The 16,855-nt window shown below is 46.7% G+C and overlaps 2 protein-coding genes across 5 annotated transcripts in view; one reads left to right on the plus strand and one right to left on the minus strand.

Annotated features, from left to right (window-relative positions):
• Nucleotides 1-16,855, minus strand: part of LOC144158329 (uncharacterized) — a 162,734-nt gene that overhangs the window by 51,719 nt on the left and 94,160 nt on the right. The window lies entirely within an intron of this gene.
• Nucleotides 1-16,855, plus strand: part of LOC144158327 (uncharacterized) — a 104,423-nt gene that overhangs the window by 25,645 nt on the left and 61,923 nt on the right. The window contains exons 4-5 of the mRNA XM_077689149.1: nt 3,392-3,529; nt 5,633-5,765. Coding sequence (XP_077545275.1) covers nt 3,392-3,529; nt 5,633-5,765 — 271 coding nt within the window. The remainder of the gene's footprint in view (nt 1-3,391; nt 3,530-5,632; nt 5,766-16,855) is intronic.

Consider the following 16,855-nt stretch of genomic DNA (forward strand, 5'->3'; position numbering starts at 1 on the left):
TTTCTCGTCTAGTTAAAAGTGTACATCTTCGAGGTCTTTTTATTGCTAATGTCATAATATCGATGAAATTTTTACGCAATGCTCGCACAATATATATTGAACAGCAAAACGAAGATAAAAACTTAAAGCAGTTCCAATAAACGTGAGAGCTGTCAAGTGCGGAGCACTCATTCGCGGCAGTACCACCCTCTCTTGACTAGTTACAGTACCAGCCTCGTGTTCATACCGCAAGCAGTCACTAGAGGGCGCCGCAGTCCCTGAAAGAGGGGGAGATGGAAGGGAGAACGCAAATCTATTAGGTTACCTGGGAATAGGGCAAGCAAGCGCAATAAAACAGGCAACTCGGTTGCTGACAACCGACGCTCCGATTCAAAGGGAGAGCCACTAATCATAATCATCATCATCAAGCCTATAAAGGAACACTGGGTTGACTTTTCATAAATTGGGGTAATTATTGTATTATTCATGTTTTGTTTCGTATTTTATAGTACCGTGTACTTATTTAGGGCCTTGAAACGCTACCCTCCGTAGTGACGGCGCAGTTCAAAGGTCACCACCAATACTTTCCATTTGAACAGCGTGCGCCTGTGTGGCGCAATGGGATTGACCTCAGCTTCATAACGCGAGGGGCCCAGGTTAGAACCCGACCAGGGGACGCCCTGATCTTTTCCATTCCTCTGTTTGGGCGCCAGACGCCGCGTTATGCGTTAGCTACGACGACAACGCGGGACCCTAAGTGCTCTGCACCTAAAATGAGGAGTGATCTTCCACTTCGCTAACAAGGGTTACGCGGACAACCCTTGGAAACACCTAGACCACTTCTCTCGACGATTTTTCTTAGGTCCCGCACACCGTTTGTGTCGGTGCATGCACCGTCTGTAGCTCTAGTATTTAGTAACTCACGCGGGTTTCCAGCAGGAGGTTGGAAGAAGGCGCGTTTTTTTGCATTCCAATTAGCAGATGCGTCCCCTTGACTTTCACCGACGTGTGTACCTTTTATTGCGAAGCACTATATGTCTCCCCGAGTTTTTATGCCGATTTATTTGGCGCCGCTTCGAGGCCCCTTCACACCGCCGACGGACCTTCTTCCACAACGGCTATCACAACGGTTATTACCCTCGCCACCACAAATGCCTCTTTTACAAGTTGCGGAGTCGGCTGACAGCACCCGTAGCGCCATTATCAGGTGATTTCGGAGAATCCGCAGAAGCGTGAATGATTGGCGTAAAAATGCCCGAAAGCCTCCGCTACCGCAGCCACCAAAAAGTGGCCGCGGCCGTTGCCGCTTCAAATTCCACCTCGCACCACTAGCTAGCCATGACATACCCGTTGTGGTGGGGGGAAATGTAAACGTGGGAGTCTCATGGCTCAATGCGCCCTGTGAGTTGCCCTCCGCAATTGCGCGGTTTGGATCTGGATCGGTGTTTTGCACAGACAATAAGATGCTGACTGGGTAGTGAAAAGAACACCCACGCATGTGTCCGCTAGAATAAAGGCCAGATGCCTTCGAGGTGTTAACTCGCTATGAAACGGACGAAGAGCGGACGAAGAGCGGAAACTGAAGAAACGTCAGCCAAAACAGAAGGGGGAATGGGCGCGAAAACGTCGGAAAGCCACTGCCGCCGCCGTTGCCGCCTCAAGTTAAAGCTGGTCAAGTAGCTGCGAATCCTTCCCGCATGACCATCAACTGGCCCGATTGGAACACCGACTTGGGCCATATAACTCGTTCAACTTAAAGGGCTTTCATGGCGACATGTTTTACAGTATCCTTCACTTCTACGCAACCGCTCAAGACCGGTTGCCGGTTTATGCGTGCACAAGTTGAGAGTAGAGTGAAGAGGGAAGCAGGCATGCGCAGCCAAAGATATCATACCCTTACATATAGAATGTTGTTGGAATGAGGTTAAACGTGGCCGTGAAACAACCCAATGCGACCGAAGTGTATTGGGTTGGCGTGTTACACAAACAGTACGGTGCCTATGACGCGGCAGGTGAAAAGACAGCTCTACGCTTCTCCGCTAGGATAAAGCCAGGGTCTTTCCAGATTTCATTCAGGTAGTTGGGTAGGAAGCAATAAAAGTCGTAAATTACAAACAAACGTGTTTTGTTTCGTTCATTCCGTGGAGGACGTGCAGCTTCGCAGGTCATACGTTTTCACAGAGTGGAAGAGAACTAACTTTAACACGAAAGTATTTTATTCTCGGATACACCAAGGTGTCGATGACGCCATATCCGTCATGAAAATGACGTCAGAACAACGAACACAGGAGAAATGCGGATGGTGCTGCCGTCTAGGACAGCTGAAACGAAGTAGCGCGTCATGACGCTAACTAGCACGGAGAATTGGCGTAGGCTGTGTCATAGTGACGAGGACGGGCGAATGGCGTGGACGCCGACTGATTTCATGCGACGACAAACGCCAGCGTGAAGCAGAACGCGTTTGCGCGTTCACGGTTCAAGCTAACAATTCCACCTCTCGCGTTCCCCACGCTGAGCTCGTAGCAATGCAACCACCTTCCGTATACTCCGCGGCGCATAACCAAAGTGGTCGCACGTTTCCTGAAGCGACCCGCTAGCAGGACGTCGCTCACCAAGCACACCGATAATACAACCGCCACCCCACAAATCATGCTCCTTTAGCTGCGGATTTCGCTGCACATTTCATTTTCGTGCGTTACCGATTCCTGTGACAGAGGAATCAACCAGAGTTTTTTTTCTTCATCACTTGTGCTGCTCTGCCTCGGTGCCTTTACTGGCGCGCTCTCCCCCTTTAAACTCTGATTACCCCTTATCCTCTGAAGCTCGCTTTTCCCCCGTACATCGTCGTTTTCCGAAGTAATCTAGCGCATTTCTCAGACGGGGCCTTTCCGCTCACGCATCACAGTTTTAACATGACGTGGCTCTAACCCGATGCGAACTTGAGCTTCTGGACTGGTATTTGCTAACAAATTCTCAGTTTTTAGGTCAGTATATTACGAGCCCTATGCTCGTTTTGTTTGCTGCAATTGCCGATTAATATTACAGACTAGCCTTCAGACAAGACCCCTTGCCTCGAATCGGCGTCGGGGTCAGGAAGTATGCAAATAAAGATACGGCGCTCTAGCCACAATTTATGCCCGAAGCATACCGACAAATCAGCATTACTGAATACGGGATGAATAAGCCTTTAATGGTCGCTGCAGTTAATTCATTGATCAATGTTGACGCAAGTGTGTTCTCCCTAAACAAGCCATCTCAATACTCGTGGAGCCGCACACGAATGTTCCTAATGCATCGCCCCTATGCATGTCCTTATGCAACAAAAAGGCTACTGAACGTTACCTTCTCCGCACGTAGAGTGCCCATTTGGTGGTTTGTTCCCTAACACTCGTTCTTTCTTCCCGACACACAGGTTATTAGTGGTGACGAGCCATTGGACTTCGAGGGCGATTTCACACCAATCATGCGAAAGATTCAGAGACAAGTTTTGAAACGTCACAACAGGTTGAGGAAGAAGCACGGTGTTCCGCCTCTAGAACACAGTGAAGAGGTAAGAAATGTTCGAGCAGGAATAGTGCTTTAAGGAACCAAACAATCTAGGACCGTTCGCGGGATTTTTTTTCATCATACCATAAATTTTACAACCGACCACCAGTTTTTAAATGTTGCGTACTTCGTCTAAGTGGTTAAACAATTTATGACGGACGAAGTCACATAGGCAAACCGAAGCAATTCGACTTTCCAACTTTGTTATTTGCAATAGAGATATTGCGTCTATTTCTATTGCTAAACCGCAAATGGCTTGGCGATTACCACAGCTTCCCCTGGTTCAAGGACTGGCAGCTGGGCTAGTTGGTTCATTGTATGAATTGAACAGAGCTGAGCAGGTAAATTGAAAAGTAGCAGACACGGGCGCTGTGTTTGTGACTGTTTCCTTTGTCCTGTCTAAGCCCGTCTTACCCCTGGTATTGCTTCTCTTTCTCAAGCCTATTATGTCAATCTTAAGTGGTCAAGTTTAAAAAGTCTTGAGGTTTACAGGCGTAGAAGAATGTCTCCATGACGCAGTGCCGGTTGTGAGGTTTAATCATGAGGAAGACATCGGATTCATAAAGGGGTAAAAAATCTTCGCAATATGACTCAACGCACAAAGATACTATATAAATAGCAAGTAAGATCACCTTAAATAAAAATGCAGCAAAACGCGGCTACCATGCAACAAACCACTCCGCTACGGACACATGGCGTAGCCCGGGGTGTTTGGTAAAGAGTGCCGGTGCTAATATTTTCACTTGCCGTAGTCTGAAACTAACACGTCCTGTCAGAGCTGGGATTGAACCAGAAGGCACTCGTTCCATGAAAACCAGGGGCTCATGTAAGCCAACTGAAGTCATGCGGAGCGACATGAACCGTGTGTTTTGCCAAACTACCTAAACCCAAAGCAAAACTACTGTTGAGGGTCAAATTATAAAATTTAAAAAGTACAAATTTGGCACGATGCCCGCACATGATTTCGCAACTTAACAGTGCGAACATCCAGCGGCGGCTGAGGAAGGAAATTTTGCAATCGAACTAAAAAGTTAGTCGAATGAACGCTCTGTTAAAGATTGTCAAAAGGAAGTGAAGGGACAGGAGATGGTAAGGTGAGGAAAACGACGGAACCGAAATGGTAAATGGTAGGTTTATATAGAAGACAAACAGACGCTTATCCAAACATTGTTACAACACTCAAAGGAGTGCATATTTTTTTGAGGCCTGAGCTACCTCCTTGAAAACACGGACGTATGAGAGCAAATATCCGCCATACAATGACACATGTGAGCGCCTCGGAGAAGACCGGTAGCAGTCGAGAACTCGGTATTTCAATGCCGAAGTGTCCACCCAGTCTGAACTACAGAACAAAATGTACCTTTATGAAGTTCCAGGCTTATCCATCGAGGAAAGCGTTGTGTCTTGCGCCGTGGAGACTGCCACACCGCGATTAGAGTAACGGCGGAGCAGAGAGTGAGAAAGGGCGAATACAGAGCCACGGCAACAGTAGTTATTTTGAGAGAATAAAATAATAAATCCAGTATTAGTCGCCCCTAGTTCAACAAATAAAAAGTCCTACAGTCAGAAACCTCCCCAGGCAACATCTTTCTTGCCATCACCCCAATTCAAAAGAAAAGCCGATGGTCGTCATGATATTCGTCATCCCCTCAAAATAAATCAAGCACACAATCGCAGACAAAACTTTTACTCAACGCCTAGAACCCCATTCTACTCGCCAAATGAACCTCCGCATTATTACACTATTTAGACAGTTTTGACAGCGTTGAGGAAGTATTTAGGTACAGTGTTTGTCAAAATTTTCTACACCAAGCCGGAAGTGCGCAGGCCGCGAAAAATTCAATGTACAAACTTACGTCCCGATCTAGGCTCATACATTTTATGCTGGAAAGCTAGAGAAAACACCTTTCTTTCTTACTGTCATAAAATATTTTTGTTACAGTTAAACGTAAATCTTATTATTTGAATTCTTTGTGATCGAAAAGGCTTAGAATTGGCCTAGAAAACTTTAACGAAGGGTGTACATTAAAGCTGAGTGGTTTGGTGACCACTTTCCAAACAGCTTGCTACACAAAACTAATCCCTGCTTCCTTTTTAACTTTCACAGATGTGTCGTCACGCTCAAGCATACGCCTACAGGCTAGCTAAAATAGGAAAAATGAAGCACCGAACTCACAGCAGGAAGTACGGAGAGAACCTCTTCGCTTTGTGGGACCCCAGCTCCGACCACGTTTTCCGCGGTAAAGTAGCCTTGGCAACACTCCTTCCACTGCTGTTGCCTTTTCTATGAATCTGATCGGTGAACGCCGCAGCGTCTCACGAGGCAACCTAACTGGGCAGACCACGTGCAGGCTAATGAGCAAGTCAGCAAATAAAAAACTGCCGCCGCTTGCACTCGTGGTGCAAGGCTGCCGAAACAGCCGAGCTGGCGGCCTGTCTCCCTTGGTCGGTGACCCGGCTGTTGCACCGCACATGGATTTCCGAACTCGCTTCGGAAAGTTCTTCATGACTGGCAAGCCCAGATCGTTTTGTCTGCAGCCGTTCACATCTTTGCAAAAGTGTACCGCGTTAATACACGCTAGAACAACCCACGGCAACCGGCTTCGCGATTTCGGAGCCTGTAGCGCGAACTGAGCCTCTGTGCTCCCTACTTCAGGCGCGAGCTCACGTGAAGTGGAAATAAGAATGGTCAGGAAAAGAAAAACAGCACTGGAAATAGGAAAATCAATTCACAAATTCTGGGCAGAATGTTCACGAAGGTCGAGCTGGCCGACGGCGGACGCGCCTCACGAGGCGCACGCTCACGTTCGTTCGGTCTTTTCTTGGCATTTTAGATGCGACGCTCAGAGCATCTCTTGTCGGCGGCCCTGTCTTTCCTGCGTGCGTCCGTTGTTGTCCGCAGCCTTTCAACTCTCCCCCTCTCCTCTCCGATAGCGAACATTCTCTCGCGAGGGGCATTGGATTGGATTCGATTGGCTTGGCTTGGCTTGGTTTGACTTGGATTGGATTTATTGGATTGGATTAAAGTAGATTGTGTTGGATTGTGTTGCGTCATAGCCGCGGCAGACGCACTGGCGCCAGCGCGTGCCCAGGTGAGAGGGAACACACTCTTTCAAATCTGCGGGTGTGCGGCCCAGCGCACTCTCACTCCGCCGGTGGGCGGCGCTGCGCGCGGTGCTGCGCATGTGCAGTTCTCTCTCTCTCCGCGGTCTCCTCTCCTTCGGGCGCGCTGCGCATATAATCGGTGTGCCGCTCTCCGGCGGCCTTTCAGTCGACGGTTGCTCTCCGCTTGCGCTTGAACCCCCCTCAGCGTCGCATCACACCAGGGTTCCGGCGAGGGGAGGTGGGGGTAATTTTTTTTCGGTAAAGATATACGGCGGAACGAAAAGCTCAGACAACTCTGCTGTCAAAATGGCATTTTTGCGATGCAATGGCTCCCTTGTTCACCCTCACCATCATCATCATCAGCAGCAGCACCCCGCTCAGGTCGACTGCAGACCGCAGACCTCTCCCGATGACCTCCAAACACTCCTGTCCTGCGCTAATCGAGCCCACAGTTTACCCCCGCAGTCCACTGCATCGTGTTCTCGGCCTTCCCCTTTTTCTGGACGCATCTCTTGGTATCCACTCTGATACCATAATTGTCCACCGGTTTTTGATTCGTCTCACCACATGGCCACCCACGTCCATTTCTTCTTCTTTGTTTGAACTATGATATCATCAACTCTAGTTTGTTCTCCAACCCATGTAGCTCGTTTCTTGTTCATGAGTGGTATTTATAAAATTATTCATTCTATGGCCCATTCAGCCGACCTAACTTTGCACTCTAGTTGATTAGGAAGCCGCCAAGTTCCAGCTCTGTATGTCATTACGGTCAGTATGCACTGGTTGTAGATTTTTCTTGTAAGTGACAGAGGTACATGACTTCATTATTTGGGAGTGCTTGCCGTGTGCTCCGCACCCCATAACTATTCTGCGCCGGATTTTTCTCTCACGGTTGGGGTCAGCACAAACCATCTGTCCGAGGTAGTTATATTCTGTTACTTCCTCTAGCGTTTCGTTTCCTATGCTGAAAAAGTCGTTCTTGGTATGCTTATTCCTCATTACTCAAGATTTATTCATATCCATTTTGAGCCCCATGGCCGCGATTTCTCATTGTAGTTTTCAAGCATTCTTTGCATGTGTTCTGCAGTCTTACACAGCAAGACTATGTAGTCCGCAAACCTCAAATGGCTCAAGTATTGTCCGCTTATCCTTAATGCTATGTTTTCGCAGTCAAACTTTCTAAACTCCCCCTTCAAACATTATGTGAATAGTTTTGGAGAGATAGTATCTACCTGTCTTTCTCCTTTACAGATCTGAAATTTACCGGTTTGCTTGTGAAGGGTTATTGTGAAGGGCCATGCATTTCCTATATATGTGTTCTAGAAATCTTATGTTTGTTTCCTTTATTCCCTGGTCTTTTAGTGCTCCTAAAACGGCTGCGATGAGTACAGAATCAAACGTGTTCTCGTAATCTATAAATGCCACGTAAAGGACTTTAGTGTACTCGGCGGATGTTTCTATCACTTGGTTAACGATATCGATGTGATCCATGGTTGAGTACCCTGTCCTAAACCCAGCCTGCTCCCTGGATTGATGGGAAGCCAGGCTGTTACCTATGCGGCTAACTATAACTTTGGTAAAGAGCTTGTAAACAACGGAGAATAGGCTGACAGGTCTAATTCTTGAGGTCCTTGGGATCTCCCTCGTCAGGAATCAGGATAATGTCGGCGTTTTTCCAGTATGGGGGCACTTTTTGATTCATCAAGCATTCCTAAAATAGTACAGCGAGCTTTACCAGAATATCTGCTCCCTCCTTCAAAAGATGTACGGTTATGTGTCGTCACCTGCAGCTTGTCCTCTTACCATGACCTTAAGGCCTTAAGAGAGCCTTTCTTACCTCTTCTATCTATTTTGCCAATATCTATTTTGCCCATACTCTCCAAAGGCTTCGAAAAAATAATACATTCTCGTTTGAGCGAGTTTTTGGCGAAGCATTCACTTCTTTCCACTGATCAATATGGTTTTCAAAAAGGCAAATATACTGAACTAGCACTGCTAACAAAAAAAAGAGTACATTTTAGATGCATTTGAACGAAAGGCTGTCGTACTGGGGTTGTATATTGATTTCTCTAAAGCATTCGATTGCGGAATCATAAAATACTACTATACAAATTAGACCAATATGGCGTACATGGAAAGGCAAACGAACTTCTTGAGTCCTATTTAAAATATCGATGCCAGTATGTAAGCCACCAAGGTGTACAATCTCCCCGCACGGGGCACCTTGAGTAATCTTGGTGATGGTACTGGCGATACCGCGGACCCCGAGCCCCCCAACATAAGCTGTGTCCTACCGTGGTGATGTGTTTTGAAGGTGAAGGGTAGAAACCTCTAACGGTGGCCGTCGGAGCCCAGGTCAAGCTCCGGCGGATGGGCTCCCTGTCTGTTTACCAGGCAGGGAGCTCCGGGACCTCCTCAGCTATCAGGGTAAGGTTGCGGAAGAAAGTACCCCCGTCTCCCTGCTTTTCAATGTATCATATGGCATTTTCTAAACCCCCCCCCCAAGACGTGATCGGCCCCCGAAAAGGGGCCGCACCGAAGTTTCTTTTCCTCCTTTGCAATCGATCTCTCCCCCAAAGCCTGATAATTTCTCGCGGTTTCTGATCATGGAATCTGTTGACAAGACAAACCCCATCACTTCCCAATCTGTGTTTCTAATCTCCAAGTTTCTTGAAAGCCTTATCGGAAAGTCGTATAAGGCTAAGAAACTCACAACGGGAGAAGTTTTGATAGAAGTAGAAAGCAAGCAACAATCCTCTAACCTCCTCAAGCAAACGCGCATGGTAGATGTTGACATCAAGATCACGCCCCATCGCAGCCTCAATAGCTGCCAGGGCGTGATCTCTGATCGGGATCTAATGAATGAGACTGAAGCAGACCTGCTCGAGGGCCTCCGAGAGCAGGGCGTGACAGCAGTGAGGCGAATCACGATACGCCGAAATGATGAAATAATTCCAACCAAGCACATAATCTTGACACTTGACCGCTCTAACCTTCCTGAGTCGGTCAACGCAGGCTTCTTGAGATGTCCAATCCGACCCTACGTGCCGAACCCGCGCCGCTGTTTCAAGTGCCAGCGGTTTGGGCACGGCACAACGTCTTGTCGTGGTAAATTGACGTGCGCAAAATGTGCAGCACATGATCATGAAACTGACAATTGTAAATCCGAGAACTTCACCTGTGCCAACTGCCAGGGACCACACGCTGCCTATTCTAGGAGCTGTGGAAAGTTCAAAGAAGAAAAACAGATCATTGCCTTGAAAGTCAACGAAAACATCACCTTCCCAGAGGCACGGAAGAGGTTCGCCTCCTTCCCTCTGGGCAGGTACGCCGACGCAGCTCGCCGGGGGGCGGAGCGGCGTCTTGTTTCGGCGGGGACCCAGTACCTAGAGTCGGACTTGGTCCCGCCCCCGCCCCCCCCTGGGTTGCCTCTGGTAGCCCAACCCGCCACCACGCCGCTTGCTCAGGCAGCAGCGGTTGTGGTGGCAACCTCTTCTGTCGGGGCCGGTGCCGCTCCCGTCCGTGCCTCCCCATCGTCCAGTGCGTTGGAGTGTGCCATGGACACCACGAGCCCCGCATCGGCTCCCACCGCCACCGCACCGCCCGTGCCACTTCTGGTGCCTCCGACACCACCGGCGGTGGCGGGTCAAACGAAGGGCCCCCGAAGGGGGGCCAAGTCCGGGGGGCCCGGTTCCACGGGCACACCCAGGACATCGGACGACGAGATGGACGTCGTGCCGTTCTTGCCTGCAACGCAGCGCAAGGAGCGGCCTCCGACGTCCAAGCCTACAGATAGGCCGCCCAAAAAGCCCAATCCAAGAGTCACAGCCCCGAAAGACGACACATAAACATACACACTCCAGTAGCTCTCACACTAAATAATGGGAAGAGAAAATATTGTTCAATGGAACTGCAGAGGCCTTCTGAATAATCTTGACGACGTGTATGAGATTCTGCATACCAATCAGCCAAGTGTAATGTGTGTTCAGGAAACACATTTGAATTCTAAACAATCAAATTTCTTGAATAGTTACCTGGTATACAGGAAAGACAGGGATGGCTGCACACACTCTTCTGGCGGTGTGGCCATAATCGTCCGGAAATCCTTAGCATGCCACCCTGTCACCTTGAACAGCATCCTTGAGGCTGTAGCAATACGCTTAATAATATTTAATAGGTTGATAACGGTATGCTCCATATACATTCCTCCTGATGTTACTCTTTTGAGTTCTGACTTCGAGGCGCTGGTTGACCACCTGCCCGAACCATACATTCTAACAGGCGACCTTAATGCTCACAATTCTCTTTGGGGCTCTTCTCGTACGGATGCCCGAGGTCGCCTGATAGAGAGGTTTCTTACATCCTCTGGAGCATGCCTTTTCAACAATAAACAGCCTACATACCATAACATAGGTCACAACACATACTCATGTCTTGACTTGGCTATTGGCTCCGCAGTTCTCTTTCCTCTTCTCGAGTGGGGTGTGGGCACGGACCCATATGGCAGTGACCACTTCCCCACCTCACTAACGTATATAGGTAAAGGCCCGAGCAGTCCATCTTCCCATAATAGGTTCAATGAAGCACGAGCTAACTGGAACACATTTACAGAGACATCCAAACTACACCACACATCCATAGGACACCTACACGTTGAAGAAGCTACCCAACTCCTCACGGCGCACATCCTCGACGCCGCCGAAAAGTCCATTCCCCACGCCTCTGTTGCCCCGCGCAACCAGCGGAGGCCGTGGTGGAATGAGGACTGTAGGCGGGCGCGAGAGGCCCAGAACAAGGCGTGGGGTATCCTTCGCCGGTACCCCACGTCGAGTAACCTCCTCTTGTTCAAACGGGCCAAGGCGTTAGGGAAACGTGTGCGCCGTGAGGCAAAACGAGAGAGTTGGCGTACATTCATAACATCAATTAACTCCTACACAGACACACGGAAAGTATGGACACGAATACGTAAACTCAAGGGACAACAAACACACAGCCTGCCTCTGGTCAGCACTACAGGGGACACACTCGAAGACCAGGCTGACACACTCGCACAACACTTCCAACACGTTTCTAGTTCAGCACACTACACAAACACCTTCATGAAACACAAACTCGTGGCTGAAAAGAAACCTTTACATGACAATGACAGGTCAGCCACCTCTTATAACTCCGAATTCACGCTTCATGAGCTGAGGGGTGCTCTGAGCACGTGTAAACCCTCAGCTCCAGGCCCAGACAACATTACATATACAATGATACAGAACTTACACACAGACACTCTTGTAACACTTCTTCACCTTTTCAACAAGATATGGCTTTCTGGGCACATTCCAATGTCTTGGAGGGATGCCATAGTTGTAGCATTCTTGAAAGAAGGGAAGGACCCTTCTTCTCCCGCTAGCTATCGACCCATTGCCCTGACCAGCTGCCTGTGCAAGCTTCTCGAGAAGATGATAAACCGGAGGCTCGTGTACTTTTTGGAGTATAACGGCCTTCTCGAGAGCTGCCAGGCAGGCTTCAGGGCGGGGCGATCCACGAATGATCAACTTGTGGCACTAGAGTCGTATATTAAGGATGCCTTCGTGCATAAACAGTTCTGTTTAACTGTCTTCTTAGACCTTGAAAAGGCATACGACACCGCTTGGCGTTATGGGATCCTTAGGGACCTCAAGTCATTCGGTCTATCGGGTAACATGTTAGACACTCTTGTTAGTTACTTGTCAGACAGAACGTTTCGAGTAAGAGTTGGATGTGCACTCTCAAACGTTTACGTGCAAGAAAATGGCGTGCCACAGGGTGGCGTGTTGAGCTGCACTCTCTTCATAGTAAAAATGAACTCTCTTGGTAAGGCACTGCCACCTACAATCTCTTATTCCATGTATGTAGATGACGTGCAGATATCCTATAAATCATGCAATATGTCAATCTGCGAACGTCAAGTCCAGCTTGGTGTAAAGAAACTTGCCGGCTGGGCAGACAAGAATGGTTTTAAATTAAATCCTGTAAAAAGCTCCTGCGTTGTGTTCTCCAGGAAGCGCGGGGTCCATATGGACCCAGACATTACTCTTAATGGCGTGTCGCTTCCTGTGAACAAGGAGCACAAGTTCTTAGGTGTTGTGTTTGACCATAAACTCACATTCATTCCACACATCAAGAAACTTAAACATAAATGTCTTAAAACAATGAATATACTTAAGGTTCTCTCCCATCAATCTTATGGTTCCGACAAAGAACTCCTACTACGGCTCTATACTGCTTTGGCTGGGTCTCGTTTAGACTATGGCAGTGTGGTATATGGGTCGGCGACTAAAACAGCGTTGCGAATGCTTGACCCAGTGCTACACTTGGGTCTTCGTCTCGCCTCGGGTGCTTTTCGCACTAGCCCTGTCGAGAGTCTGTATGTCGAGTGTGATAAGTGGAGCCTTGAGAACCAACGAACGTACATGGACTTGCTATATGCTTTTAAAATTTCATCACTGAATAATCATCCTTTTTATCCTGTCTTTAACGATACATCAACATCTCTGCTCTTTGCAAATCGCCCATCCGTTCCTCTGCCCTTTTCACTTAGAGTGAGAGAGCGAGCCTCGGATCTCAGTGCTTCGTTTTTAGATGTGTACAGGTCATCCTTTTCTAACAGTTTACCGCCTTGGCAAGTTCGCCCTGTGTCGTGCGACCTTTCTTTTATGAGACTTGACAAAAATCGTGTACCACGAGCTGCAATACTGCAGCACTTTCTGTCTTTGCAGTTTAAATACACATGTGCAGAATTTTATAGTGACGCTTCTAAAACCTCCAGTATGGTGTCGTGCGCTGCTCATGGTCCTAATTTCAATGCAGCCAGAACCATGAGCATGCACACATCAATTTTTTCAGCAGAAGCGTATGGAATTTTACTGATTGTACGACACATCCTTGAAAATCACATTCCCAATTCCATCATATATACAGATTCTTTGAGTGTTGTTCGCGCACTGTCATCGCATACACCCCCCAGAAACCACATAGTTAATCTTGTATTTAACACTATCATGTCTGTGTATTCAAAGAAGCATCAGCTGGTCCTCTGCTGGGTCCCAGGACACGCAGGGATCTCTGGGAACGAGTTGGCAGACGAGAGGGCCGGTGCGGCTGCACTCAGGAACACTGTGGACATTACAACGGTACCCTACACAGACCTCAAGCCACACATAAGACAACACCTGCGCAGAACATGGCAAACACACTGGGACGAACAGACAGACAACAAACTACATGTAATAAAGCCACACTTGGGACGGTACACAACTGACTCACACAACAGACACACGGAAGTCGCCTTGGGTAGGCTGCGGATAGGGCACACCCATGCGACGCACTCGTATCTGCTGACGGGATCATCTAGACCCCAGTGCAGCAGGTGCGGAGAGGCCCTATCCGTGATGCACATTCTCATACAATGTAAGGCACTCGACACTACACGACGCAAACACTTCCCTCAACTACACACACGACATATTCCACCACACCCTTCATACTTCTTAGGAGACGATGCCATGTTTTCTGTTCAACGCACCTTTCAGTTCCTATCAGAAGTTCACTTTTTACAGCTCATCTCATACCACCCATAGCTTTTACCCCCTGGTCCTATACACCAGCCACCTTATTTATTCTTAACCACTCTTGTTCTTCACCCTGGCCATTTACACCAGCCGTGCTCATAGCTTTTAACTGATTTTATTTGTTGTTCTCTCCTCATCAAATCACTTTGTGTTTGGCGCTCTTTGCCCATGTCGGCCTTGCGCCAATAAAATCAAACCATCATCATCATCAAGGTGTACAATCTGACAAGAAACGAGTAACCACTGGTGTACCTCAGGGGAGCACTCTTGGCCCTCTTCTGTTCCTTATATATCTAAACGACATTTTTACACCTTTAGATGACACCCTTTGGACAGGCTATGCCGATGACACATCAATACTGTTGCGTGGGGTACATCAGGATAGCTTAATATACAGGGCAAATAAAATCCTAGAGCGGATCTCTAAATGGTGTGAAGAAAACTTTTTAAAAATAAATACCAAAAAAACGCAGGCAATATTGTACCGAGCAAAGAATGCAGCCTTAAACATAAGATCACAGATATATTTAAATACAAATTATATTGAAATTGTTGATCATTTTAAAACCCTTGGCCTTATTTTTTTCTGAAAAGTTAACATAGGATTTCCATGTTGAGCACATATGCAGCAAATTAAAAAGGAGTTACGGGAATGTTAAATCGGAATCACCACGTTTTTCCTTTGGCCGTAAAACGAGTTTTGTACAATGGACTTTTTTTACCCATGCTCAATTACTGTCATTTAGTCTGGGCAGCTACATCCAAAACAAACATAACTAAACTAACTGTGTGACAAAAACGAGTGATACGAATTATTGTTAATGCCCCCTACAACTCTCATTCTCTAATTATTTATTCCGCTCATACAATATTGCAAATAGAATATTTTTACCAATTTCGTCTCGCCTGTACGTATCGGATATGTATTCGTACGCGAAATAAGCAGTTCACAAATTTACTTAATGTTGTCGAACGCCATTATGAATACAATAGTCGAGAACAATACCCATGGATTCAACGTTTTTGTCGCACATCCTACGGATTGCAGTTATTATCTTATAATATTGCACTGCTTCTAAATAACCTTTCGTCATTGGATATTGATATTTCCACGCTGTCGACTCGTTCACTACTTACGCATTTTCTTTCTATTTACTTATCTCAGAATAGGTAATGCACTGTATTTTCTTGTTGGAGTATTGTTGTACTTTTTCCTTGCAATTTGTCTTCCTATGCCACTTCAATTTATATTCAACGAAACGTGTGAAGTGATGATACATTATGTGTGCTAAATGCCCATGATTTACTACCTAACATATATGCTGACCTAATTTTTTGAGCTATGGTAAACATACTTTTCTCTTTTATTATATTTTGTAATTATACATATGTATGTGTATATGCATTTATAGATGTGGATATGTATATGTATGCGTGTTTGTAATGCATTGCTTATAGTTTCTTCAAAAATCTCTTATTTACCATTTGTATTACTTCATATTCATCAAACTTCCACTTTTCACGTTCTTATTCGAAGTTGGAAAATACTTGCTTCTGGAAAATTGTGTGTACTCGGGACGCTACGTGATAACTAGTGTATATTACAAAACCGTACCGGAGAAAATAAAATGGGGGGTCTTGGGCTCCGGCAAGCTGCAAATGTGCAGCTTTTTCCCTATTCCTCCCTCTCTTTCTCAAGAGAAAAATAGAGATTTCATTTGATTAGATTTGATTTGATTCTTTATTTGCTAGTTGCACATCCCAAGTTAAGCTTGTACTCTCAGCCTTGGTACTCCCCTTGCACTCCCCTTGGTATAACGTCGCTGGCATAGATTCTGGTGTCGAATCGTTCTGTTACCTTTATGACCTCGTCCAAGTTGTGTACTATGTTACCCTGCTCGTCCCTGAGTGTGTAGATCCTGTATTAGCAGATGCCTTTCTCTTAGTTGCTTTCAAGCCTCCCGTATTTGAGGCGTTCCCTCCACCCCTGTCGTGTTATAAGGCCGAATGTCTTTTATATTATTTCTGGTAATTTCGACAGCTCAGCCAATTCAATACGATCCTCCGTACTTGACACTTTCATGTTCCTACGTTTGGCCATCAGTTCCTTGGTTTTTTAGTGAGTTTTCCAGTTTGTTCTCTACATGTCGCTGATTCATTGAGTGCCGATGTTAGGTTCTCATTTAGCCTGTCTACACGGACTTCCTCTGCTCGTTCAAAAGCGAGAATTTGTTTTTTTGAAGAGTTATTTCAAACTCCGGCAATGTAGCTCTGACTGATTTTATGCGGGGTTTGTTAGTTTTCATGAGTTTTGTTCTTCCTCTTCTAATATTCAGCTTATCTTGCATCTAACCATCCTGTGATCGATACTCCGAATCGCACTTAACACGTCTACGTCTTGGACGATACCCGGGTTGTCACAATAAAGTCGATTTCATTTTTCGTTGTACAATCGGGACTTTTCCAAGTCGATTTCTTATTCCTTCGTTTGTAGAAGAATGTGTTGAATAACTTCACATTGTTTCTCTGTGGAAATCCAACCAGTGTATCTACTTCACTGTTGTTATTATCTAATCCAAAGTTTTCCACTGACCATTCTCCCATTTCTCCCATTTGCTTCTTAC

Source organism: Haemaphysalis longicornis, unplaced genomic scaffold (assembly GCF_048455015.1).
Source record: "Haemaphysalis longicornis isolate Haplotype H1 unplaced genomic scaffold, Haemaphysalis longicornis Haplotype H1 scaffold_10, whole genome shotgun sequence".
Taxonomy (NCBI): domain Eukaryota; kingdom Metazoa; phylum Arthropoda; class Arachnida; order Ixodida; family Ixodidae; genus Haemaphysalis; species Haemaphysalis longicornis.